Source organism: Alexandromys fortis, unplaced genomic scaffold (assembly GCF_014885135.2).
Source record: "Alexandromys fortis isolate MF-2015 unplaced genomic scaffold, M_Fortis_MF-2015_v1.1 scaffold_7, whole genome shotgun sequence".
In the NCBI taxonomy this organism is placed as follows: Eukaryota; Metazoa; Chordata; class Mammalia; order Rodentia; family Cricetidae; genus Alexandromys; species Alexandromys fortis.
The window spans coordinates 10,980,627-11,007,613 of record NW_026067920.1 but is presented as its reverse complement, the minus strand read 5'-3'; the positions used below and the strand labels follow the sequence as shown (position 1 = coordinate 11,007,613).

The 26,987-nt window shown below is 49.2% G+C and overlaps 1 protein-coding gene across 6 annotated transcripts in view; it reads left to right on the top strand.

Annotated features, from left to right (window-relative positions):
• Positions 1-26,987, top strand: part of Tns3 (tensin 3) — a 238,813-nt gene that overhangs the window by 76,643 nt on the left and 135,183 nt on the right. For 5 of the 6 annotated variants that reach the window (XM_050140796.1, XM_050140795.1, XM_050140800.1 and 2 more), the window contains exon 4: positions 2,882-2,920. The exons of the other annotated variant lie outside the window; for it this stretch is intronic. Coding sequence is in view for 2 of the 5 variants with exons in the window: in XM_050140798.1 (XP_049996755.1) it covers positions 2,882-2,920 (39 nt within the window). In the remaining 3 variants the exon portion in view is untranslated. The remainder of the gene's footprint in view (positions 1-2,881; positions 2,921-26,987) is intronic. 6 annotated transcript variants of the gene reach the window in all.

Genomic DNA, 26,987 nt, shown 5'->3' with positions numbered 1-26,987 from the left:
CCTGAGGGTGGGTTGACACTGGGCCCTTGTCCAAGTCCACTGCATTTGTGTCTGTTGCTCAGTGTTCAGTGCAGTTCATGGCCTTGGGTAGATAGCCTGAGCACAGCCTGGAGATAGCCCGGGCTACTGCGTTTCCCTCCATCATGTGGAAAGGGCTTCAGGACCAGAGTGTTTGATCAGAGCTGCAACTGGGGATGAGTCAGAAACAGATACCATGAGGTGCCATTCTGATCTGGACCCCGGGTAGCGATCCTCTTTCTGTCAGCTTATCAACTGCCCGTTCTTGCTATGTCACCTGGCTCTTCATCCTCAGGAGATGGAGTTGGGGAGCTGGGCAGGTGGTTCTGCAGGTTAAAAGGACAAGAGAAGCAGTGATGATGAACCCCAGAGCTTTCTGGGCTTCCGTGAGGAGAAGGAAGTGTGGAGAAGCTGTGTCCTGCTTTTCTAGACAGTTTGGATGGAAGGTTGGAACCTACGAGCCTACGAAAGCAAGCAGCCAGGGAGTCCAATCACAGAGCTGCTGAGTGTCCACGTGTTTCTTAGTGCCAAGAAGACTGGCATGGACCAGGAACACTGACACCCTGAGGGAGGCAGCCTCTGTTCAGGGTTCCGACTGTGGGCAATTGCCCTCTTTATTCTAAACAAGGAGGAAGAAACTGGAAATACTAGTTACATCCTGGTGTCTCCTGTCCTGATAGCTGCTGATAGCTACGTTGGCAGGACACATCTTGACGCATTCCCTTAACTGTAGGTGGTCCGTTCAGAAGTTGATTGAGTTACTCATTTGTAGTCCTAGGACTCCACCCTGAGCACCACTCGTTTATATAGGGATGTGGGATACAGAAAACATCTGACCCCCCCCCCCCATTTGTCTGTTTTAGACAATGTCTCATTGTGTGTCCTTCCCCGGTCTGAACTCTCTACGCAGATCAGACTGGCTTCAAACTGACAGATTCATCTGCTTCTATTTCCCAAGTTCTGGACTTAAAGACGATGCTCATGGCCAGCCCCTAGCTCTGTTGTTAAACTCAAGTTTCTGGTGTGGCATAGGAACTCCTTCTATACATCCTTTTGGTCAATTACTTGAAAATATTGATAAAGTTTATATTTAGGGTAGTTTTCAATATATAGAAAAATAAGCATTTGTTTGGTGACTTTAAAAGTCTGTGTAATTCAGAATGCTTAATGACTCAATATCGATGCATTGTTAACCACGGTCCACAACCAATAGTATAGGCAGGGAGTTTATTGGGTGTTGTTCATTCTGTGAGTTTGGACTGTTGTCAGTGACATGTACCCACCATGACAATGTCAGTCCAATAGTTCAGCTGCTCTCAGCGCTTGTCTGGTTTTCCTCTTACTCATCTCTCCCCTTAGCCCCTGATAACCATTCATATTTCACTGTTTCTGTAGTTGTGTGTTTTCCAGAAGGTCATAGTTAAACTCATTTAGCAGGATGGCTGCTTCATCTTAGTGACAGACATTTAATGTGCCTCTGTGTCCTCTCGTGCCCTCTCAGGCCATTTCTGCGTGGTGATGAGTATTATTCTGCATTGTGGAATTCAGGTGACATCCTAAAAGGGAGAGCCTGGTTCCTCATGCGTTCCTTACCAATGTGACTGTGTCACAAGGCACCGGGATGCCTGTGTGCCCCCACTGCAGGCTTGCTGGAATGGAGTGAATCATAGCGTTCCATTAACCATGGGTTCCTCCTGGTCCAGCATAGTCACCGTCCTATAAAGTCCTGTCACCAGCTTCTGGCATTTCCAAAGCCACATGTCAGTTTTCACTTTACATTTATTTATGGACTCCTTCCCCCACGCACCCATCAAAATTTAATATGTACATGTGGAGCCGAGGACACACAGATTCGAACTAGGTGTTTCTTTCTCCCAGTTGCTGTCTGAGTCCAGAAGAGTTGAGCATGTAGTTGGGGGAAAGGTGAGTCCAAAAACAGAGGACCCCTGTCTCTGCCAAGAATATGAGTCATGATCTTGGTGGAATAATGGCGTGTCCCCGATAGATGAGTGGCCATGTGTCACATGTTTCTGGAGAAACTCACTGGGCAAGATAAGCAAGCGGTCTGTAAAGAATGTCCCCACCAGGGACCAAGGTCATACTGCTGCCTACTGCTCCAGATTGTGAACTGCAGTGACCAGTCAGGCCCCTTGTGTCTCCTTCTTTGCCAGTTCCAGAAAACTCTTGGAGAACTTGAATGAGCCAGTGTCTGAAGTAGGAGAGCGAGGGGAAAGCTGGGGAGCGTGGCAGGTCTTGGGGGCAAAGTCCTCGGCGGCCTCCCAAAGGAACGAGAAGCCAGTCCAATGGCTTGACTCCCACAGGGACTTTTAACTGAGGGCCGCAGCATTCTCTGCTCTGTGTTCCCACTTTTCTTTGAGCCTTCACAGCTGTCTGGCCAATAAGGTGTTGCTCTGAGCTGGGGGATTAACCCAGCTTTGCCTGGGATGCTTTAGTGAGCTGACTGGGAGAGAGTCCAAGGGAAGTTCTTTCTCGTCTCACGTGGCGACACAGTCAACAGGAATAAATACATACAGACTCCCCTTTTAGTTTCGTATGCTCAGATCATAGATCGTTCTAGAGAAAGCAGCCCATTTTGCAGAGAAAATCCGTCTCTGAATGTGACTGTAAAGACTGTGGGCAACTTGAAACCACTCTTCTGAGCCTCCACCTTCTCTGGATCCCACTTCTCATGCTCCCTAACGAGGAATGGCTGTTTCTGGAATTCTCAAGAAGGCTCCAAACTTCGGCAGGGTTAGCAGAGTGTAGGTTCTGTTGAGTCCCGGCCGCAGCTTCAGGGAACTCGCTTCGGCTACTGTGCCCATTGCCTGAGAACCCCTTGCTCATGTCTCTTTTCCCTTTTAAGGTGGCGGTTCCCTGCTCTGTGCAAGTCCACCCGGGCCAGGTAAGACCGTCACATCCCTTTGGGACTTGGTGTGAGCAGGTAGGGAGGTCTTCCTGTTTTTTTTCTAGGTCTGCTCTCCCTGGGGACTTTGCTCACCTAGAGGGTGGAAGTACACTCTTGTTTGTTTTCATTAAGATCGAAAATTCTATTGGACTAGGTGGCTCACACCCTTAGTCCCAGCACTCAGGAGGCAGAGGCAGGCAGATCTCTCTGAGTTCGAGGCCAGCCTAGTCTATAGAGTAAGATGTGACAGACAGGACTATACAGAGAAACCCTGCCTCAAAAACAAACAAACAAAGGTGGAAAATCCGTGTGCCCTTTTGTAGTGGCAACCTTTGAGGCTTGGCCCCCTGGCGACAGGTACCTAAGCTGTCCTTAGTGTCAGTATCATTGTCCCAGGGTGGCTTTGTAAGAGTCCCAACAATGCCAGCAAGGCCACCTCTGACACATGCTGTGCCCTGCTTTTTATCTCACTGACAGCAATACTTTCTCTTTGATGCGTCATTAGGTGAATGTAAAATTTCCCTCTGCTTCTCAAATGAGTCTGTTTTGAGTGCCATGGCCACCTGCCCTCTGTGTTTTCCTGGTCCCCTCCCATTGTTTTTAGTGACTTTTTAACTGGGAGGAGGCCTGTGGAGTGGGAGGTGAAGAACAAGGTAGCCTTCTTGCTGTCAGTCAGGAGTGGCCCTGAAGAGGCCGCTGTTTGGCTGCCTGTGGCTGTTTGTGGAGTGCACACTGCCCCAGCCTTACTTGTGAGGGAAAGAAGTGGCCTGCCATCTCTCCCAAGGTGCCTTTCGTGTATTGCTTGACTTTTCCCTACTGGATGGGGTCACGCTGCCACCCTGCTTCTCCTGTATGTAGCACCCGGTGGCTCAGTTGGTGTCTTTGCTTGTTTTCCTGTCTTCATGTCGTTGTGGACAGAGCCCAGCGCTCTCTAGACACGAGGCTGGTGCTGTGTATCCCGTAGGGTGGTAGAATGTTCTCTGAAGGCTCAGCTGAGAGGTGGCACAGCAGCCTTGTTCTCCTGGAGAAGCCACACTGAGGCCCCGCCTCACTGCTGAGCCTCAGCTTCCTTCTGTTTCCAGTGAGGGTGGTGGCGGTCCGTGACCTAGCTGGCAGCCAAGCGAAAGCAAAGAGATGCTGGATTGGCACATCACAGATGCCTCATTCACAAGATGGCTGTTGTGACTTGCCCCTTTGAGTGCGCTCAAAGGTCTCCTTCCTCTGGGAATGTAAGCTATGCATCTGACGTCATTGGAGGGGATTTCTACCCAACCATAAAGACCATGCCGGAGGACTGAGTGTAGAGTACTGTATGCTTAAATCCAGGCTGCTGTACCGGTTTCAGGGCTACTGAGGGCCACTGCCACTCCTTCCCCTTCACTTCTCTGTAAACTGCATAATCAGGGTCCTGAGACACGTCTGCCTGTTTTATGCATGTCCTTGTTATAAGTGTAAGGGTACCTAGATGTATGTATTATGCCTACCTATAATTATTATGTTTGTATGAATATATGTATTACACTTGCATTTGTAAATATGTATTATATCTATAAATGTTGTATTTGTTGTTTATAATTTTCCTATGTGTGTATATTGTATATAATTCGTGAATGCTATGCCTATGAATTTGCATGCATGTCTGTTATATGATTTTTATGTGTACTTGATTGTGTATATTCATATGTATACATAAATATAAAACATACATTGCTTGAGTTCTGAGAAATATATTGCTAGGTGGTATTTACACAAATTGAGTTGGTATAACCAAATGTAATAGCATAGCTGATGCTTAATTTTTTTTTAAAAATATCTATTTATTATGTATACAATATTCTGTCTGTGTGTATGCCTGCAGGCCAGAAGAGGGCACCAGACCTCATTACAGATGGTTGTGAGCCACTATGTGGTTGCTGGGAATTGAACTCAGAACCTTTGGAAGAAGCAGGCAATGCTCTTAACCACTAAGTCATCTCTCCAGCCCCCGTGATGCTTAAGTTTTAAAAATGTTTTAAGCTTCTTTTGTTAACATCTAACACCCAAATGCACACATGCATGCACGGATGCACGCGCACGCGCACACATACACACACACACACACTCACACATTAGCTGAGACTACCGTTGTCACTGCTGCCTGCATGGGGCTGTGTGGTGCTGTCTCCCCTGTGTGACACCTGCAACACGGGGGGGGGGGGTTTGTTCCTGTAGTCTCAGCATCATTTCTTAGTACAGAGAGCATCCAATATTCCTGTACTCCTGGCCTTAAAGGGCTGAGAACCCTCCAGCGTTGGCCTTGGAAGTTGAATTGGCTTGAACACTCAGATGTCACGGGAAGAACACTAAACACGTGACTGGTCAGGTTACCTGAGAACAGTTTTGTTTTCCTGGTTGTCATTTGCTGAGTGATTTCTCTGTGTCTGACACTTTGCCTCCTGAGGTCACCTCTGAGGCTTTGTCAAGGTCCTGAAGGTTGTCTAGACGTGGTGTCTTTGCCTGCAGCTGTGCACTTGCTGAGGCTAGAGCGACATTTTCACTGAGTCTCTTCTGGAGTTAGTCACAGCCTGGGTCCTAACAGCCCTAACAAGCTAGGCTTGGCCACCCATCCTCAACATGTCAATTAAAGAGACAAATAACCGGAAGAACCAGGGAAAGGAAACTTACTCAGTGTGCTCATTGAAGTCCAGTACACCCCCATTCCCACCCCCAGTCTGTCTTCATGGGCACTGATACGCAGTTAGGTCTAAATAGAGGTTTACATAATTGAGCAATCCTGTTCAAGGTTAGTCCTACGAGTCATCTTGGGCTTTTTCTCTCCCACAAGGTGGTCTGACTAGTTGTGTGAACCCTTCCTGGGAGAGTCCTCGGACTGGCACCAGGCTTTAGCTTTCCCCTTCTCCCAGCGTGAGTTTCCTGGGGGAAATTCCAATTCTTTGGGAGCTATTGTCTCAGCGTCTGATAGGCGAAGGGGGGGGGCACTCCAGGCTCTTTAGAATATCTTCCCTCCTGCCAGGATGGTTACAATGATGCTTCTAGTGTTTAGTGTAATGCATTTGTAAAACAAGGAGCTATCTTGTGCAAAACTGCTCACTTAGTAAAAGTGGGGAGGAAATTAGTGTTTACTTAGGGCTGTTGTATTTCCTGTCCAGGACTGGTGACCATCTCAGGAATTCACAGTCACAGGCACATCTGTGGGATGCCCATTCTGGGACCACTATCTGCAGACGCTCCTCCACTGCTCGTGGATGAACTTGACAAGCAGAGGTTTTGTTGTTCTGTGTCTTCTGAGTCCCATAGGCCATTCCTGGTCTCAGTGTCGTCTGAGCTGACATGACACACATGTCCTCTGGGATACTCCTGCGTGCTCTTTGGGTGTGCTGTATGCAGCTGTAGGGGGGGGGCAGTTGCTTCTGAGGCCACCCTTTTGCCTTGCCCCTGCCTCAGTCCTGCTGCCTGTACCGCCTGCCCTGCTGCTGTGATTGGGCTGGTGGCCTTTTCTCCTCCTGTAGCACGTGCTGCCTGCCTGCCTCTGTTTGGTAGGTGTGAACCTGCAGAGGTCACCCCATCCAGCACATTTCAGCTCAGTGAGCCGCCGGGTCTGTTCTGAACTCCTGAAGTGATACAGGTTTGGGGAGTGACAGTTAGAAGCTCTGGCATACTTCATTGTCCTGGACAGTAAGAAGGGCACCATGCACCTTGCCAGATGGACTGAGTGACAGCCTTTGATCAGTGACTGACTCTAGGGACGCCATTTATTTGTGGGAACAAAGGTGCCTTCATGATGGGGTGAGGGACCTTTGGAACGGCTGCCAGGCATTTACCTGTGATGCTTTGGCCTTCTGGTTTTTTCTTTTTGCTGATGGCAGAACCTGTTTGTCCTCCTGGCTTCCAGCAGTGGGATGTGAGGTTAGAATAGTGCATGAACTGAGAGGTAGTTGGTGTGGTTGAGAATAGGAGCTTGAAGGCAGACCTCTCTCTAAACCATGAGGTTGTTGATGAGGCAAGCGTGCAGGCTGTGAGTTCCTGGGAGTCTGTGTGAAAAGAAAACCATGATGATTGGCCGTTTGTGTGTGTGTGTGTGTGTGTGTGAGTGAGTGACAATGAGCACAGGGTTTTGTACATGTTAGGCAAGTCCTCTATCAGGGAGCTACAAGGGGACTGTTACAGTCCTTCGTTTTTCCTTTGAGACAGGGTTCCAACAAGTTGCTGAGGCAAGCCTTGAACTAGTGCTTCCTCTCAGCCTTCAGGGCAGTGAGGACCACAGGCCTGTGCCACACAGCCTGGATGGAGCCAGACACTTTGTCTGAAAGGATGGAAAAAGGGGGACATATATGACATAGGAAATACAGAGGATGTTGATCCAGGTGATAGAACTTGTCCTGACCCAGAACTGTCTTGTGGTTGCCAAGGTTTGCTTCATTGTAACTTTATTCAGACCCAAACCCATATGTGAATAGTGTGATAGGGTTTTCAGAAATATCGAGGGGTATTGTGGGTTTACGGTCTGTTTATATCTGCTTATATCTGATGAGAGAGGCAGGGTCTGCAGCTCAGCTGTCCTATAGACCTACTACATATGTGTACATGCATGTGGTCACATGTACATGTAAGGAATAGAAGGTAGTAGTACTTACAAGTGTCAGATTAAATGTAACTCTGGTCCTGTCCAGTCCATGACACAGAGAATCCTATGATGTTGATCCGGTTTCCTTTTCTGTAAAATGGCATGTCACCACTTTCCTGTGGGGGCCCTGTAAAGACCGAGAGATGTGTTAAACTAGCACTAGCTAGGCATGGCGATACATGTCTTTAGTTTTCCAGAACTCGGAGGCAGAGGCAGGAAGATTTCTGTGCGTTTGAAGCCAGTCTGGTCTACACAGCAAGTTCCTGGCCAGCTAGCGAGTTATACACAGTGAGACCCTATCGCAAAAAAAAAAAAAAAAAAAAAAAAAAAAAAAAAAAAAAAAAAAAAAAAAAAAAACAAAAAAAAAAAAAAAAAAAAAAAAAAAAAAAATCAAAACCTAATGAAACAAAAAAAAAAAACCAAGCAAACATATAAACACACAAAAGGTTCCCAGTGTCCTCACACTACACGGAACACACAGGCTAAATGTGCAAAGCCTTCTTTGCTTTTCCTTGAATTGCAGAGGACAATGAAGTCTTTGAGTTTTGTGGTTTTGCTGTTTGCTTTGTGTTGTTATCTTGTTGTTTTGGCGTCAGACAGGGAGAACCAGTCTGTGAGCTCTGGAGAAATAAATCCTCTACTGAGGGCAAGGGTGTGGAGGTCATGCAGCGTTGGTGTCCAGTGGATCCTCTGTGGGAGACTGGGCACTCGAAGCCTGGGCGTGGGGTAGCGCTGTCAGATGGGTGTGTGCATCTCTTGTTGGTAGCTGCCAGTTTGCAGGGTCAGATCTTCATGCAGAGACCTGACTGCGCTCTAAACAGTAGCCTGGCAGCTTTCTGCTTAAGTGCAGAGGCAAATTATGTATATATTGGTCGTGTTTTTACTTCACGTACTGTCCTAGGGAGTAGGTTTGTATCAGTCACCAGGGAATCCTGATCACAGATACAGGAGTGGCTTTTCATGTTGGAAAGCAGGAGACCCTTGGGAATAGAAGGTCTGGGGAGACTGAACAGGTTGAGGTGGGATAAGTAAAGGCAGGGGAGCGGCTTATATCCAAGCTGCTGTCATTTACCCCAGGTCACATGACTGTAAAGTGGGCAGGCTGTGTGGTCAGCAGCACCTGGGGTGCTCTCATCCTTGTTTGGCTAAGAGCCTCAGGCCTGTTTCTTACCAGCTGGTCCTGTCTGGTCTTCCAGCCCTCTCCACTTTTCTAAGGTGTGGGCATCGAACCTCTTGTTCTGCCTTTTCCCAGAAAGCTCTAATGTGCATTGCTGGTGGCTGGGTTCAGTGTAAGTTCAAGGAGGCATAGAAGCCAGAGATAGACAGAGCTCTCTGTCCCCAGGATTGTCCACACCCTGTGGTGTCAGGCGGCTCCTGGGGGGGCAGCTTAGAGCAGCCTGGCTCTCTGGGCTGGCTGATGGAGACACGTGCATCCCTTATTTACTGGCTCCTCCTAGCTTTCTCTCCATCCCGTGGGTTTCAGGCGAGCGGGATGTCCTCATCATTGTTAATGGATGAGCGGCTGCGGGTGGACAGGGTTTAAAGCCACTGTCCTGAACACCTCTCACATGTTCCTCTTCTTACCTTTGCTTTCGTTACCTTGAAGGACCGACCTGAAGAGAGCGAGGTGTGTATTGGTGATGAGCGGTGACCCCACGCTTGCCCCTTTCACTTGAACTCACACCCAGCCTTCCATGTGAGCAAATGTGTGTGGTGGAGAGAACAAATGGCCGGTATCCTCATTTTCCTGGGCTCCAGAGGACACCTCTATACTGATGTTGTTGAAGTCCGAGTCTGGTCCCTGGCATCCCTAACAGTGTGTGTTTAGCCACTGGTCCCTGATGAGCCAATTAAACAAGTCATAGTGAAAAGCAGAGAAAGATGTATTTCCCAATGCGGTCACACTGGGGAGAGGAACAGATCAATAAGTCCAGTGACTGCCGAGCATCTTCTTGGACCCGGCATGAGGCTGAGATTTAAACAGAGGGCAAGAGGTTTGCGTAACTAAGTAGTCTTGGTCAAGGTGTGGTCCTGTACATCGCTGACCCGTCTTTGGTTCCAGTTTCTTCTATAAGTAGTCAGAATTGTGTGAAATCGCCTTGAGACCATCTTCTCCTCTGGCTGACACCTGGCTACAGACATTGCTTATTGCATGAGGTTCTTAGAGAAACTCTAATTGTGACATCTAATTCCATTGTCCCAATAGTTTGATAGCCACAGGGAAGCATATATCTCTCAACAAATACCTTGGCTCTTGACAGGAAGTTAGAGAGTATAGAGACAACTCAGAATGATTATAGTCGCACCTACTTCAGACCTGTAACTCAGGGAATGTGGACATGCAGGACGTCCACACGGGGAAATATGCAGGAAATATTAAGATTAGGGTTTCTGCTGCTGTGGAGAGACACCATGACCACGGCAACTCTTAGAAAGGAAAACATTTAATTGGAGTTGGCTTACAGTTTCAGAGGTAGAGTCCACTATCATCATGGCAGCATGCAGGTAGACATGGTGTTGGAGAAGGAGCTGAGAGTTCTATCTACATCTTGATCTGCAGGCAGCAGAAGGAGACTGTGTATCAATCACACTCTGGGCATAGCTTGAACAAATGAGACCTCAAAACCTATTCCCATAGTGACACACGTCCTCCAATAAGGCCACACCTCCTCATAGTGCCACTCCCTATGGGTCAAGCATTCAAACACATGAGTCTATTTTGGCCGTATCTGTGTAAAGTGCCGCAGCAGGGAAAAGGCCATGTGATGGTGGAGGCAGAGATGGAAACAATGTGTCTCTAAGATCCCAGGACCGCAATGGCTGTGTCAAGGTGCAAGAGGCAGGGCCAGCATTGAGGTCTGAGAGGGGTGTGGCCCTGCAGACTCCCCAGTCTCTCATTTTTGGTCCCATATGTGGGGGAAAATAAATGCCCGTGGTTTTAGGGTGTGCAGTGTGGGGCTCTTGTTCTAGTAGGCTCAGGAAGCCAATACTCTAGGAGACATTGTCATATTGCTTGGTTGTTCCCTAGACAACTATGGACCGAGTGGAGAGGAAGCCGCTCTGGCTGCAGAGCAGTGATGTAGCCTTCCCAGGAATAGAACGTAGTGGGCATGGAGTCAGAGAGGCTCTGGTGAGGCAGAGTACAGAGAGATAGTTCAGGGAAACAGACACAGCCTTTGGCTTTAATCTGTCAGGGGCATTGGGCAGGGCGGTGACACCTGTTTCTCCAGGAATCTTCAGGGAAGGACTGCAGAGCCGTCCTCCCAGGGCTTCCTATCTTGCCAGCAGGGATGGAGTGAGCAACATCTAGGTAGGCCAGCCAGGACCAGGCCAGTGTTCATGGATGGTTCCCTGGGATGCCTGACTTGAGCTCAGACCTTTGCCCACCAGGGACTTATTTCAGCTCTGCTCTAAAGGATCCAAAATGTTGTTACCCTGGAGGCCCAGGTCTTTGGGAAGTCACAAGCCAGACTTTGATCCTGCCTTTTCTTTGATTTCACCCTTCCCTCCCACACCTAAAATAACATCCATCTTTTGACTGTGTCCAACTGTGCCGCTTTTAGTGTTCTGGATTTCTGGGAAGGGCAGCCCCAGAGAGGAGGTTCCTGGCAGCCTGGTGCTGTCATCTGTAGCTGGGAGCTACAAGTCTCAGCACCGATTGCACTGGGAAATGGAAAATCCCCCAACAAACACACCCAACAAAGCCAGCCTCCCTAATGCAGCCTGGCTGCCTTTTGTCACCCGCATTTGCAAGCCAGGTTGGCTCTCTCTTTGAGCTATTGTCCCACCTCTGCAGGTGGAAGGATTGTGAGGCAAGGCCAGGACGTGTTGACCTTTGGTGGTGTCAGCTTCCGCACCAGGGGAACACAAAGCCTTAGCTAATGATTAAATGCCCGCGCTGGGTTGGTTAAGTGACTGCTGGGTTCTCACCACCCTGTCCACTCACGGTGTAGATTTAAGGCTGGTAGACCGCCCCGGACTTGCTCTAGTAAAGTGAGAAGAGAGACTGGCAAGGTGACAGCCCTTGTCCCTATGGCCCCCTACCCCTCCTCTCCTCTGATTCCCCGAGGGCCAGCTCCAGAGCTGCTTCCTCTTAAATATTGACCTGGATCTCCAGGATACTATAGCCAGCCTCTTTCTGAAGGACTCACAGGAAGTAGGGATTTGAGTGATGGGAATGCTGCCAAGTCTGGTGGCTACTTTGCACTGCAGTGAGCCAGACAAGTTAGCTAAATGGGATTTTTTTTCTTTTTCTCATGGCCATGCATATTAATATGGAAACATTGAAGACAGTGACTGTGTTTGATCTTTGAAGGAAGGAACTATGACTACTGAGTGGAATCAAATGCATATTTGTTTTCCTCCCATTAAACATTTAGAAAACATCTTTCTTTACTAATTATTTGAGGATTTCATACAATCTATTTTGATCATTTTCACTGTTCTCTTCCCACAATTCCTCCCAAATCTACCCCACCTCCGTATCCTCTTCAAACTGTTATTATCATTATCATTATTATTATTTTAAAATAATAATAAGTCCATAAAGTTTAATATGTCCTACCCATACATATATACTATGTGTGGGGCCGTGCACTGGAGCATGGTCAGCCTACCATATTAAAAACATGGCTCTCCCTCACCCAGAAGGCATCAACTGTCTGTGACTCCGCAGATAGAGATGGGCTTATGAACCGCTTTCTGCGTCCATGCTGGAACGTCGACTGGCCTGGTCTTGCGCAGGTCTTGTGCAGGCAACGGTAGCAGCTGGGAATTCGTGAATGGAGGAGGGGTCCTGTTGTGTTCAGCAGGCACTGTTCCTTGCTCCACACCTCCCCAGCGTCTTGGCTTTTGTAATCATCCCACCCCCATCCCTTCTGTAATGGTTCTGAGCCTTGGTGGAAAAAGGTAAAGATGTCACAGCTGTGGGTGAAAACTCCACTGACCCTCTTCCTCTGCATTTTGATCTGTTGTCAGTTTCTGTGTTAACCACTGCCCACTGTTTAAAGAGTCCTTGGATGAGGTCGGAGAGCCGCAGTGTTCTATGGGTAGAGAGATCTGAATTCATAGGCAGTTTGGTTCCTTATGCTTGTTTTAGCAGAATAATGGGGCCAGTGAGCTCCCAGCCATGGGCTTTTGGCCAGATTTACAGTAGGTGTGTTTTTCTGCCTGTGGTGTAGGCCTTAACTGTGATTAGAAATCAAAAGTAACATTCTTGTTCATGTTGCACCCATGGGCAGATCTGGCCTCACCAGGGTCATTATTGTAGTTCCCGGGGTTCGTAGCTGGGTAAGACTGTTAATGACTATGTCCCCACATAGTCTCCAGTCCCGTGAAAGCTAGCCAGCAGCAAGAAAGCTTCTTGGCCAGCACCTACTTCATTTCTCCACATCCTATGACTAAAGTGTGTGGTGTCTTCAGTCATAGGGCTTACCATCAAGTTCTTCTCGTTTATTTCCCGGCTGACAAGACCCAAATAATCATACAGAAACGATGTTAATTACAACACTGCTTAGCCAGTGACTTAGGCATATCCATAGCTAGCTCTTACATCTTAACCCATTTCTGTTATTTTGTGTTTAGGCACGAGACTGTGACTTACCAGATAAGGTTTCATGATCTGTCTCCTTCAGCAGCTATGTGACATCTCCTCGACTCTGCCTTCTTTCTTTCTGTATCTTTGTTTGGACTCCTGCCCAGCTATATTCTGTCCTGCCATAGGCTGAGGTAGCTTCTTTATTTTTTTTATTTTTTATTTTTTTTTACAGGAGTAGGCACAATGTTCTTTTCTTGGCATATTCTTGTATTCTTTATTTTTTTAATTTATTAAAGATTTCTGTCTCTTCCCCACCTCCGCCTCCCCTTTCCCTCCCCTTCCCTCAATCAAGTCCCCCTCCCTCGTCAGCCCAAAGAGCAATCAGGGTTCTCTGCCCTGTGGGAAGTCCAAGGACCACCCTCCTCCATCCAGGTCTCGTAAGGTGAGCATCCATGAGGTAGCTTCTTTATTAAGAAATGGTAGTAAAACATATTCACAGCATACAGAGGAGAACCCCACATCAGGACACCTTACTTAATTTTTATTCCCTGAATTGGAAAGCTGTTAGTGTGTGTCCTGGTAACATTGTAAACAGGCGGGACATCTGTTGGCATAGTATTTAAATAGTCTGAGAGCATTCTACCTTCGAGAGGGGTGCCCGGCAAGATACCATGCCCTGCTCCCTGAATTTGTATCAGTGGCCTGTCTGAGAGCCCTGAGCTGACCTCAGGCTCCTTCCTCACTTACATGTGGCTCCGTTGGCCTTTTTCCATCCTGCTTCCTTCATGTGTTGGGAAGGAGATTAGTGTGTCTGTGATCTGTGATTACAGAGTCTACTTGGAGAAGCAGGTGCCTGTAGTTTGCTGGCTCACTGCGAACACGTTTGAGTACTTTTCTGCTGCAGCAGGCTGCTGTATTTTGGAAGTCTGGAGCTTGCAGATATCGGCATATGCTATCATAACTGTGTTCCCCTGGTACACTGGGATCTTCCCCTACATGAGTAGCTTCTGTAGAAAAGAAAAGTTGCTTTTTGTTTTACTGGAAGCTGTCTGTCATTTTCATAGACTTGATTATAAAGGAAGAGTAAGGAAATCTGTGTGTAATTGAATGTTTAATTCCGTGGGTGTTTTACATTTGAGCAAAATGTGCACACATCTAGGACTTTGTTCCCCAGCGTGGTAATGATGGCTCTCCTCACCTGCCTCCTTCCACGGGACTCAGAAATGTGGGGCTGTTTGTGGCCTGTCTTTCTAGAGAGACCTAGTCCTAGAGAGCAGAGCAGGCGTAGGGTGGCGGGATCAGGGACTTCAGAGGGACCAGTTGGTTCTGGACCCAGGTAGAAACAGCTGTCAGCTTTGTTACTTTAGGGTGACACACGTATTTAGTCTATATAGCTGACTTTAAAAATATTATTACTTAAATAGCAGTAATACTCTTTAGTTGATTTTGGATGATGCTAGGAAGCTCAGTTTAACAGTTGATAAAGAACTGGGCTGTGGTAATTCCAGCACTTGGGAGGCCAAGTTCTTTGAGTTTTAGGCCAGCCTGATCTACAGAGCAAATTACAGGGAAACTCACATTCTCCAGAGAAATCCTGTCTCAGAAAACAAACAAACAAACAACAAAAAACAACTGATAAAGAAATCGTTTAACTTTCTTCCTTCTGTGCTGGGGACCAAGCCTAGGGCTCTGGCCCTGGAGAGCTGCACCTCTACTACTCTTCCTTTCTCATAGGATTGTGTCTTGGGGTTTCCAGAGAAAGGAAGAAGGGAAAGTTCTGTTGCTAGAGCGATGCTGGGTCTTAACCTTGATGCTGGGTGGCCTGCATCAGCACAAAGAGGAAGTGGGCTACGGGTCATGTGTTGCCTTAGAGGAAGAAAGCACCACCCCTGCAGTGTTCTTACCAGAAATGGAACCAGAATCAGATCCAGCTCAGGTCCATGAGCAACTGACAGGAAACAGGGGCTGAGTGATCCTTGAGATAGCGCCAGAGGGTCAGCTGCCTCTGGAGGCAGGGCAGTCTACCCGGCAAAAATCGCCCCAGTTCTTCAAGATTTATTTGGTTTCGTCTTTATGTGTGTTTTGCCTGCATGTGTGTAAGTGCACTACAAACATCCCTGGTACCTGCAGAGGCCAGAAGAGGGCACTGTGTCTCCTGCAGCTGGAGTTACAGGTGGTTGTGTGGCATCCCGTAGGTGCCAGGATCCAAACGCAGATTCTCTAGAAAAGAAGCCAGTGCTTTTAAACTGCACAACCATCTCTCCAGCCCCAGCCCTGGCCTTTTAAACATGTATTAGAAAAAGAAGAGAAGGGGTCTGTTAAGTTGGGGAACCTCTAGTTCTGCCCTGTTTTCTGAGACAGGGTCTGTCACACACCTGGAGCTTACCACATAGCCTTGATTGGCTGGCCAGTGAGCCCTAGCAATCTGCTGGTCTCTGCTTCCCAGTACAGGGACTAAAAGCAGGTGCCATCATGCCTTGCTTCTTAACATGGATTCTGGGCATCAAACTCAAGCCCTAATGCTCACGTGGAAGCATGCTTTATCAGCTGAGCCATCTGATAAACCCTCCTCCTTCCGGACTTGGAAGGTCAAATGCCCAGGTGCTGAACCCTAAATACTAAACAATGGCCGAGGAAACCACAGAGGGAGATTTTGAGGTTGGCCGCTGGCCTCCCAGCACACTGCACGCGTGTGCACCTACACGAAGTCATCGTGTGTTCCTGTGCACGTTGCACACACTCAAGTGGCTTCCTGAGAACCCGCCCAGGTCCTCGCATGCAGCTCATCAAAACGGGCCATGCTTGCTTTCTAACGCGTTTGCTGAATCCTGTGGAGGAAAGGGAGGCTTCAGGCCAGTGAAGGGGTGTTTCTGTAAAGTTTCCTTCATGGGGAAATTCTGTTCCTTCCCCAGGAAAGAGTCAACATGGGAGACGAATTGACAAGGTCTGGTGAGGCCAGATCTTCACTCTGTAGCGTGAGGGACATTGGGAAATGAAGACATGCGGGGGCAGTGAGCGCCCTCTCCTTGGTGTTATTCAAGGAGCCATCCTGAAGACGTGGAGACACTGAGGGCTGTGACTCTGTGGATATCCCAGGGAGGACAGGCCCAGCAGAGGCAAAGACATCAGTGGTTCTTAGTGTAGCTTAGGGGTCTCCGTGGGAAACCGGGAGTTTACGGATGTTCTGTGCTGTCCACCCCAAGCCCTGGTGATTTTTAAGTTTGTTAAGATAACAGGAAATTAATTAGAGGACTGTGGGGTCCATCTGCCTGGCTCTGGTGTGGAGCTAAGCTGTAGTACTTGTCTGGGAGAATTAATGGGGTGACCCACAGGTTCCTGACCAGCTGGAGTCCTAGAGAGGCCATTTGGGTGTGGCTTCATTTATTTGGTTCTGGGAGCCTAGGGTAGAATTTCATTCTCACTAATAACACAAGAGTGGTTTTGTGAGTCCTGCAGCCAAGGCAGTCTCTGAGTCCTCATTTTGACATCTGTCTGCCCTTCTGGAAGATGCTACTTGAGGTCTTATGTATCTGACCTGCCTCCTCACCCTGTGGGCCTCGTCCCAGATGTGGGACGTACACTGTGCTGTGACTTTTTCTCATCCTTACAGTCCGCTGTGCGCGGAAGTGCTGGAGAGTATCAGGCACCTCCTCTGAAGAGAGTACTTTCTCTGAAGGCGACTGCAGTTGCTTTGCTGTCTGATATATGACCCAGAGAGACCCCGAGTCATTGGCTTGGAGGTGACAGGCTAGAAGAAGAGCTCACAGTAGTGAGAGATCCAGTGTCCCCCAAGTCTGTTCAGTTCTCAACACTTACCGAAGTCTAGCAGATTTTCCCTGCACCAGCAGCTCCACTCACGCTCCTGTGAGCTGCGTCCCTGAGCAGTGTTGACGAAGGAAAGGTGAGCTGTTCATGGGGATAAATGGGGCATTTCTTTCATGTACACTAAGCCAGTGGTCCGATCCACTGCCCGGTACTTCAGAAGAGGACAGAACGGTGGACAGGATTGAAAAATACTGGTGTGTTCAAGCTTCCTCTATCATGTTGGGAGGTCAGAGAGTATTCTGCTTGTCAGATCCCTTTCCAAATGGCTGCTGGATTTCGAATACTTTAAAGATGATGTCTGCATCAAATTGGGCTTCTGTAATCAAGTACTAAAGGCGTGCCACATGAAGAATAAGCATTTTCCCCCCACTGTCTGGTACTTGGGTACCATGCTCAGTGCATGAAAAGGTTCTGGTGTTTGGGTATTAGAGCTCGGTACACAAACAGGTTCCTTCCTTTTGCAACTAATTTTCTTGGCTGTCACACAGCATGCTCTCAAACAATCATGCCTGTGTGTGTCTCTCTGTCCTATCTCATTTTTAGTGAGCACCGGTGAGCTTGGATTGAGACACCATCCCATGACCCCATTTAAATTCTTATTGAAGTCAGATTCCTAGTCCCTGGGGTTAGGACTTCAAGGTCTGAATGTTTCAGGGACTCTTTCAGCCTTGGCCATCGGGATCAGACTTTGTCAGCCTCTAGGACTAGGGTATGTGTAGTAAGTCCCTGTCTTAGAATTATCATATTGATCATAGAAGGTGCTAGTGGGATAAGTAAGTACTTTCTCCCTAAGTTTAAAAATGCTTTGTGGGTGCCTGTGGTGCCTGGCTCTGAGATTTGTGCAGGGAAGTGGAGATCTAACCTGGCATCCTGGTGATGGGACTTAAATTCTAATATATATATATATATTTTGGCACAGCCCATCCTGGGTCTGAGCACTACCACAGGACTGAGTGTAGATGCTGCATGCACAGGGAATTGGAGGTTTTGCCTCCCCACTCTTGTCTATGGGACATCCATCTGATTGATACCCAGGGCCTTTGGGTCCCTTTAATTTTGTCTTTGTATTTTCCCATGTACCTACAGAGTCAGTCTGCCCAATTTGGAAGCTTTTTCCCCCCTCCTTCATGGGGACAGTGTACTTGGTTCTGGCTATCACCGGGCCTCCAATAGGAAGGAAGTCTTTGTAATGAGTCTGAACCGTGGCACCTCTTCTCCTGCCACAAGGATACCACATATTTCACACTACAGAATATCCCCCTCAGTGTCATTCACAAGAGTGTGGGAAATTAGAGACAAGACAGAAATAAGACATGGGGGTTGCTTAAGCTGGACCACTGGATACAGTGCGGTTTTTAAAAATATCTTTGTAAGCAATTGCCTTGTAAGCCTGAGCTGCACAGAAACTTCCAGGCTAGCCTTGGCTACACAATGAGCTCCTGTTGTAAACAATATAAAGTAGGTTACAGTGATTGGGAGATGGCTCAGTGGTTAAGAGTGTATGCTGTTCTCTCAAAGGACCTGAATCCAGTTTCTAACACCTACATGGGATGGCTCACAACCACCTGTAACTACATTTCCAGGGGGTTTGATGCCCTCTTCTGGACTATGTGGAGAGTCTCATACACATCATATACACTACACAGACATTGTACATCTACATCAGTAAAGCTCTCACTGAAGAAAAAAAAGTCATTGACTTGTGCTCTTTGGCTTCTAGATGAGTGTGTGTAAAGTTAGGGCGATCCATCCCATGTATCTAAGTCACCGTGGAGTGTGGAAGGGGCTGTGGGTGTGGGTGGGGCTTTTACAAAGCTCCCACAGGCTGTGATGAGATTTGCACTGGCCACTGGGAGCCCAGATGTGACTGTGGGGAGTGAAGATAAGCTTGTCTAGAGAGCTCCTGATGCAAGCTGGTGGTGAGGAGGAGGGCGACCGCATGTTCCCCACAGAAGACTGTGTCTGTGGCTGACTTCTGCTAATCTCAGTGAAGCTGCCAATATCAGCCTAGCTTACCGTTTTATCATTATTTTCAGAGCAAATTTGTACTGGGAAGTGGTCCTTTCTAGAAGGGTGGGGAGTATTGATGCTCCCAAGAGTCTTGGCTGTAATACTTCTTGTGGGCCTTACTCTCTTGAGAGAGTTCCAGATTTAAGCCCTCGAATACAGAGGGCATAACTATAACCATGTTTAAAGCTACCTTTCCTGATGCATGAGTGTGTGTGTGGGAGACAATGGTGGTGATGGGTTAGGGAGCAGTTGGCTCTGTTAATCTCGACCAGTGAAAAGGCAGAACTTCAATAAGGAATTGGGTAGAATTGCCTGAGATTATGATCTGTAACTGCGACATGGTGATACTATTTTGTTGTGAGATTCATTCACGCCGATAGGTTTCCAGGCTGATCAGGGAAGACATGTTTATGGTGTCTGTCAGGGTTCTGCAGGAGTTGACCTGCAGTGTCTCCTATGATTCTTTGAAGGAGACTTGGCTTGATGCTTTTTTTTTTTTTCGAGACAGGATTTCTCTGTAGTTTTGGAGCCTGTCCTGGAACTAGCTCTTGTAGACCAGGCTGGTCTCGAACTCACAGAGATCCGCCTGCCTCTGCCTCCCAAGTGCTGGGATTAAAGGCGTGCGCCACCACCACCTGCCTGGCTTGATGCTTATTGCTAGAGCATCATGTGGGCCAGAAACAGCTCCCCTAGGGCATATGAGTTTTCTGCTGTGTGCTGGATGGGGCAGGCATAGGGTTCTCCTGGGACAACTTAGGGTCAGTGTTATTCTTTGTAAAATAACACTGGGTAGTAGACAAGGGGGTGGCCTGAGTGAGCCAGAGTGCATGCCCTTAGAGACAGAGCTAGGCTAAGGGCCTTGCTTCTTGTTTCTGTGCCTTTCCCTGCTTGAGGTCTTTCTGCTGTCATGTGCCGCTGTGCAGGCATGCTGTCATGGTGATGATTAGGTCAGAGGGCGCCACTTGGAGTGTGTGTGGGGTGTGCGTGGTGAGCTGACACGTCCAAGAAGTGCATCTAGTCTGAAGTTCATACGTAAGGAACTATTTTAGGTTCCTGAGTGATAGAAGGCCGTGGTGCTAATGGGTTTTTAGAAGTGTCTTTTGGGGGAAGTGGTAAGTTAGTGGGGAAAGTGGGAAGAGGGGAAGGAAGAGGGAATGCAGGGAGAGGCAGCTCTCGGGTCATGAAAGCAACATTGGGGCGGAGGGACTGTCCTGAGACTAGGTCCCAAGCAGAGCATGCACTCACCTTGCCCTTTCTCCATCCCAGCGCCACAGTGTGGCATCAAGGTTACTTCAGCCTCCCCCTTCTTTCTCAGACTCTGCAGTTAGCCTTCCTCACCGCATCTCCAGGGAGAGCGCAGGGGGAAAGCCCAGCTTGCGTAGCTCAGAGGAGATACTCATTGCCATGACTTGCACACAGTGTTCCCCGAGGGGGTCCTGTGTAGAAGGCATGGTTTTCAGTGCAGAGATCAGAAGCAAGGCTTTGGGGGAAGTGACTGGTCACAAGGGCTCTGAAGTAATCCATGCCTTAACCCTCTGATGGTACAGTCACAACTTGGCAGCATTATTGGGAGGTGGCAGAAACTAGCTGAGATCTAGTTAGAGGAGGTAGGTCACTGGGTAAGGGGTGTGTCCTGGAAGACTGTCTCATCCTTGCCCCCTCCACCCCGCTCTTCTCCCTCTCTGCTGTGCCCCCGCCATCGACAGTAGAGCCAGCTGAGCCCCCACCGGAAACAAGGAGCCCACACAAATCTTTCTTCCCCATGTTGCTTTCCCCAGGTTTTGTCATGTGATGGAAAGGGAAGAAAGATGAGATGAAAGAAAGGAGGGGTTGCTAGGAGAAGGGAAAGATGGCTTTTTAGAAAAAAGTGTCTTTTTAGTCAGTTTTTATTACTCTGACGGGACCTGAGAATGTCAACTTGAGACAATAAGAGCTTACTTTGGCACAATTTCAGAGTGTTCATGGTCACATGGCCTTGTGTTCCTGAGTCTGTAGTGAAGCAAACACCACAGGGTGCAGAGCTATAAGGAAAGGGGCAGTGGGCAGGCGGTGTGCAAGGTAAACAGGAAGCAAGGAGGAAGCTGTCTGACCAGGTAGGGAGGGCAGGAAGAATGTTCCTAGTGGTCCCAACCTCAGTGGCCCCCTCCCCCTAGTGTAGCTAAAAGCCCTCCCAGCTTGGTTTTGTTTTGTGTCTGACATGGAGCGAAAGCATCATGCCTGGTCAGTATCCAGGCACGCAACCCAGTGCTTGCTCTTGCTGCCTCATCTCGCCAAGTGTGGTTATTCTAGCCCGGCCTAAAGCAAGGCTGTGCAGTCTCTATGGGTAGAGTTAATTCCTTCTGTCTCTGCGACCCTGTTCTTGGGAAAGGGGAGAGTGTGGTGATAGCCCAGGGGTATGACTGCCTATGCAGTCTGTCACTGCTACCTGGGCAGCCCCTTCTTCCAGAAGAGCGGGACTTCTGCCATGTGGTAGGGGCTACACACAGTGGGTCCCCAATCTTTTGGAACTGCTTATGTCGTCTGGAAAACTGCATTTGTACCCGCCATTCCTTCTGTGAATCCTGTGTCCAGGAGCCGACCATAGGTCTGGTCTGTATCTACCGGCTATGTTTGCTAGTCACTGCAGGCCTCTTACCTGTGTGCTTGTCCTCATTCCGTCCCAGCCCTTAGCACCAATGTCCTGCTAGTAGGACCCATGTCTGCTGGCTGGTGACGGGGAGGCTGTCCACAGTACGATGCCTGCTCTTTTGCCTATGGAGCTGGGCTACATATGTTGTGGTGATGGGTCACCTAGGCAATAGGACAAGATGCTTCTCTGAACAACTGGAGAGAGGACCCAGCACAGGCTGTCTACTCCTGCCTACTACTACAGCAGAGTCCACACGCTGGTGCCTACGTAGATGTTCCCTGCCTTCTCAAGCAAATGGTTGTTCTGTGCATTGCCCTGCTGTGGTTGATCCATCTCATGACTGCTTCTACCTTCCCGTTACTGTAGTGGGGAGACCTATCACTGTAGCGGGGATGCCCATCACTGTAGTGGGGAGACCCATCACTGTAGGGGGGAGACTCATCACTGTAAAGGGAATGCCCATCACTATAGGGGAAGACCCATCGCTGTAGTGGGGATGCTCATCACTATAGAGGGGACGCTTCTTTGAGGTTCATTTGTTTCGATGCATAGTAGATGTGAGCTGTTATTAGCTATTGTCTCCCCACTGGAATTCTTTGCCAGCTGTCAGATTGTGCCAGGCTTGTTCACACGCACTCTATGTCACCCTCCACACACACACACACACACACACACACACACACACACACACGTTATGTAAGAGTGCATGTACAGGCCAGAGGTTGTTGTTGGGTGTCTTCCTCTATTGCTCTGCCTTACTCTTTAGAATCTCTCTCTCTGAGCCCAGAAAGCACCGGTTTGGGCTACAGAGGGTGGCCAGCGACCCCCAGATCTCCCTGACCTCAGATCTTCTTGCTTACAAAGCAAGTACTTGACTGATGGAGCCATCTCCCAGCCCCATTATATCGGGTTTTGATGGCGTTTGAAGGATGCAGCCTCCGAGTCGTATACCACCCTGTCTGCAGCCCTATGAAATGCTCTTAGTGTTTCCTCATTGGAGAAACCAAGGCAAGGACCAAAGATGGGAATGTTTTTTTCTGTGGCAAGGTTGGTGGCATTGCCGGGTTCTAGTCCTACACAGGACACTTGACACCCCATGCTTAGGCTGTCAGGCACCATTGGCAGTCATTTCCGCGTCCTGGGCTTTGCTGCCATCGAAGCTGCTGGGTTGAATCCAGTTCACAGAGGTGAACGCAGTTACTATGAGGAGTCAATGTCCTGTTAGTGCCTTGTCTGACACTGTGGCTGGTAAGAGGGACAGATGGACCTATTTAACTTCTGCCTGGAGTGGGTGGTAGGGTCCCCCAGCTCACCTTAGCTCAGCACCCCTATCTCCGCTCTGCCCTGGAAGCAGATCCAGTACCTTCCTGGAGAGCTGTCGCCCCCAGAGCTCAATGAGGATGCCTAGTGGATCTCCCCCTGTCTCTTTCCTATCCCTTTTGTGTCAAGTCTTTCATTTTCCCATGAAGTGCTGAAGCAGAGCAGCAGTGCCTGGAGATTAGTTATGAAATAAACGCACAACCTACCTCACTGTCAGCTTGTGGGATGTGACGACCCTGTCATAAAAAGCCGTTTGAACAGCTGCTGCGGCACTTCTGACGGCCAAGGACACGGACAAGCAGGCTGATTGCTGTCTCGCTCTTAGCCAGGTGATAGATCAAGCCTAACCTCCGACAGTGGCGTGGCCTTTAAAGTCGCAGCTGTCACCAAGCTCTGTGTGCTTAGCCAAGATCTCCCTTTGTAGTCTGGCCTGCAGGCAACTGCGAACCAGCAGCGTGTGTACCTGCCCTAAGCTAAGCTTCAGGAGGCCTCTCTTTTCTGTTCTGACCACATGGTCTCTGACCCTGGTTTTCCGTGTTTGTTTCTTGGTTTGCTTTTATTGTAGATTTTTTTGATTGGTTGTATTGAGTTAGTGGATGAGCCCCCTCCAGTCCTATTTGGAGTATGGTGAAGCAGAGGCCAAGGAAGGGGAAGAGAATGAGGGAGGCCAGTTGGGAGGTAGGCAGGTGCAAGCTAGGCACTGCTGGGTCCTCTAAGAGACTTCTGGCAAGGTTTTCACCAGGGGAGCGCTGCTTCTGTACCTTAGGAGAGGTTCTGTAGGCTGTTCTGAGGGGCTCTGTAGAAGGACACAGTCATGCCACCTCCCAGAGCTATCACACAGCGACTCCCAGGCCAACAGGCAGCCCTTCCTGGTTTTCCGGCTCTCCCCAGTCAGCACTGATCTTGTTCTGTAGGCCCTTGGCAGGCTGGCCCACAGCCTCAGGCTCACAGCGTCCTTGCCAGTGTGCAAGCGTGCATGCTCGCCTCACACACTTTGCCCGCAGCTCCTGGCTGAGGTTCTGGAGCCTCCCACACTTGCAGGGCCCTCCTGCCTGCTGGCCACTCTGGTGTCCTCCCCTAGGCTCGGGACAGAGGCTTTCGTGGGAAGAGGGGCATTGACAGAGTGGCAGGGGGAGCCAGAAGTGATGCCAGTCAGAACAGCTGCTCCAGGAAGGAGAAGTAGCCCACAACTGAGCACAGTAAGTTCCCATCCTTGGCTGCCTCTCTTCTCCCAACCGTGCCCCAGCCCCAGGTTATTCGGTGCACAGAGAACGTGGACTGTCACGTTGTCTTGTGTACGCATTCATTTCTGTCTCCCTGGCCAGCACCGGCCTCCTCCTCACTTGCCTGCCTTCCTCTGCACTCCTGTTCCATATGGCTGTAGACCAGACAGGCCTTCTGGCTGTGGCCAGATCACTGGGAGTAATGGGCTACTTATGATCATACATGAATCCCAGCATGTTTGGAATTGAACTCAGAGGCAAAGCAGAACGTCTGAACGAGTGTATATTATCTGGTACTTTCTGCCATTGCTGCTCATGTTAAGAACACTGAGGGGAGAAAATGAAGTTGGCCAATTCTGCTAACTTCCTTTTTGTGTGCTCCTGGACGTGGAAATGTGGAGTGTCTTACCGGCAGTGGAACATCCTGCGCCCTGAGCTTTCCTTCTGTCTCCGAAGGGGAGACTGGGGTCAGGGCTGCTCTGCAGTGAACTTCTGCTAGATACAGGTAAGGGCATTTCATGAGCCCAATACCTAAGGGCATGCAAGTGAAATGACTGGGTATGTAGCTCGTGTGTAATTATTATTTCTGCTAATTAAAGCGGCACTGTGCACTTAACACCCCGCAAGTGCCCTTTTCAGCCTCTCGTGATTTCCTTTCATCTTGTCAAGGCGGTTTTGCCTTTCCTTAACCAGTAAAGAAACCACAGAAGGGGTACTTCTGCGAGGTTGGGCAGCTTGTTAAGTAGGAGAGCCGGCTTCTCACAGCCCTTTGGCTTCCAGAGCTTGCCCCCATATCCTGTGTCTTACATATAACAAGGCAGAAGGCGGGTGGCTTAATTCTGAGTGCCGCTGGGGCCATTGGGACATGCTGGCTGTGGTTCCTGCTCTCGCTAGGAAGGAAGAGCAGCTGTGGTGTGGTGAAATGTTTCAGTCCAGACACTGAGAAAGTCTTCCTACCTCCAGCCCAGCACTGTGTGTGTGCCCTGTCACCAGCTGCTGAGCCAGCTTCCTGGTACTTCTGGCCATTGCTGCTATTGCTCCTTTTCACGGAGCCATGCATACTGCCGGTTGGTTGTCTGTGCCGGCTGGGCTGTTGGGAACAGCGCAGTCCCCTGGTGTTATTAAGATGTGCTATTTAATGCCCACTCAAGCCTGGCCCAGTTTTCCTCCCATGGCATCAAGCAGAGAACTTACTGTCTTCTTCTTAACTCTGTGGGGAAGATGCAGCAGAGCCGGGCTGTCCTGAGCCCCCATTGCCCTCATTGGCGCTGTGAGAGAATCTGCCATATCTGCCCTAGTTGGTGCCTCTTTGGCTAGCATAGCAGAGAGGGGCCACGACCTATGTTCCGGAGTACTGCACTGCATGGGGAGGTGGTCAAAAGGAGGCTAGTGTATCGTCCTGAGGCAGCCTGATGGAGGGTGGGGAACTTGCAGCCAGCCCCCGGTTGACACAGCACACTGACCTGAGTCACGCAGCTGTGTTGGGCTGCCTGATATCCGGGACCGAAATGTGAAAGCAGTCAGTCTTCATACCACTCAGAGAAGCTGGGCTGCTGGACACATTGGGGTCTGTCTACTTCCTCTTTCTTTTGCAGATCCTGTGTGAATGGTGGGTCTGTGAGGGGCACTGGCCAAAGGCTGAGAGGCCTCACGGGACCACATTCAACGCTTCTGCTAATGTCAGCATGCAAGTGCAGTGTGCTGAAAGGAACTGACAAAGTTGGGGTGAGGGCATGTGTGGCCAGTGGTGGAAAATTTAATATATGCAAGGTTCTGGATTCTATAGACAGACAGATGGACGGCCGGGGACACACACACACACACACACACACACACACACACACACACACACAGTGGGGGGAGAGGGAGAGAGAGAGAGAGAGAGATCCACACAGTTGGTTGTTTCCATGTAGTTACAGTCAGTGTAATACATTTCTGTGTTAAATGAGAAGATACAAGCAGAGCCCTGACTCCTGACTGTTACAACAGGGAGACCAGGCATCCTTTTGTTTGGAAAGATTTATGTGGACAATGGGATGAGACCCCAAAGAGCCATTTGGAGTTAGCAGTAACACTTGGATTTGTGGGTTCAGAGCATCCGAGGCAACACACAATGTGTGCAAAGGCCCTCGGGTAGAAGAAGCAGAGTATTGAGGTAGGCACACTGGATGACTGGGGACTACCATCAGGTGGAACAGCTCACTGGTACCCCAGTGGCCATGCTGAGTAGCTCCTCTTTGCCTTGTGGCAACGGGGCATTCGCCCGTGAAAGATGCTTTGCTCGAAGTGTGCACAGTCTTGAGCTAGAACATACCATCTTTAACTGCCCAGTGCTGGTCATGTGCTGTAGGTGAGCTTCTTCCCAGTGGATCTCCCAGCAGTTGATCGTACCCTCCCAAGACTCCTTCACAGCCCCTGCTGTCACTCCCTGGCCTTCCTCTCCCGGGAGGGTGCCTGCCCACTGAACCTTTTTCTAGAGTCCTTCTCTTTTCCTGGGGGCACTGATACATTCCTTGAGAAGCCTTACTGGAGACAGCAGTCGTGGGTTTGTTTACTCCGTGCCAGGCACTATTAGGAGGATGCAGCAGGCCACACTGTTTTGATACTTGCCAGGCAGGACATCACTTGAGAAGATCATTGTCATTAATAACCCATTGTATGGACGAGAAGCCTGAGACATGAAGATGCTGAAGCCCCTGTCCTGGGTTGCACGGCCCCAGGCTCCAGATGCAGACCCTGACCCCGCGGTAATTCTGCAGGAATAGTTCTCCCCACTCGTTCTGTTGTTTCCCAGCCTCTGTTCCTGGGTCCCTTGCTCCTTCAGCCAGGAATTGATAAAGTGCAGCTCCCTATCCTGAGGGCAGCTGCTACAGCCAGACTCGTGGGGCGCTGAGGGT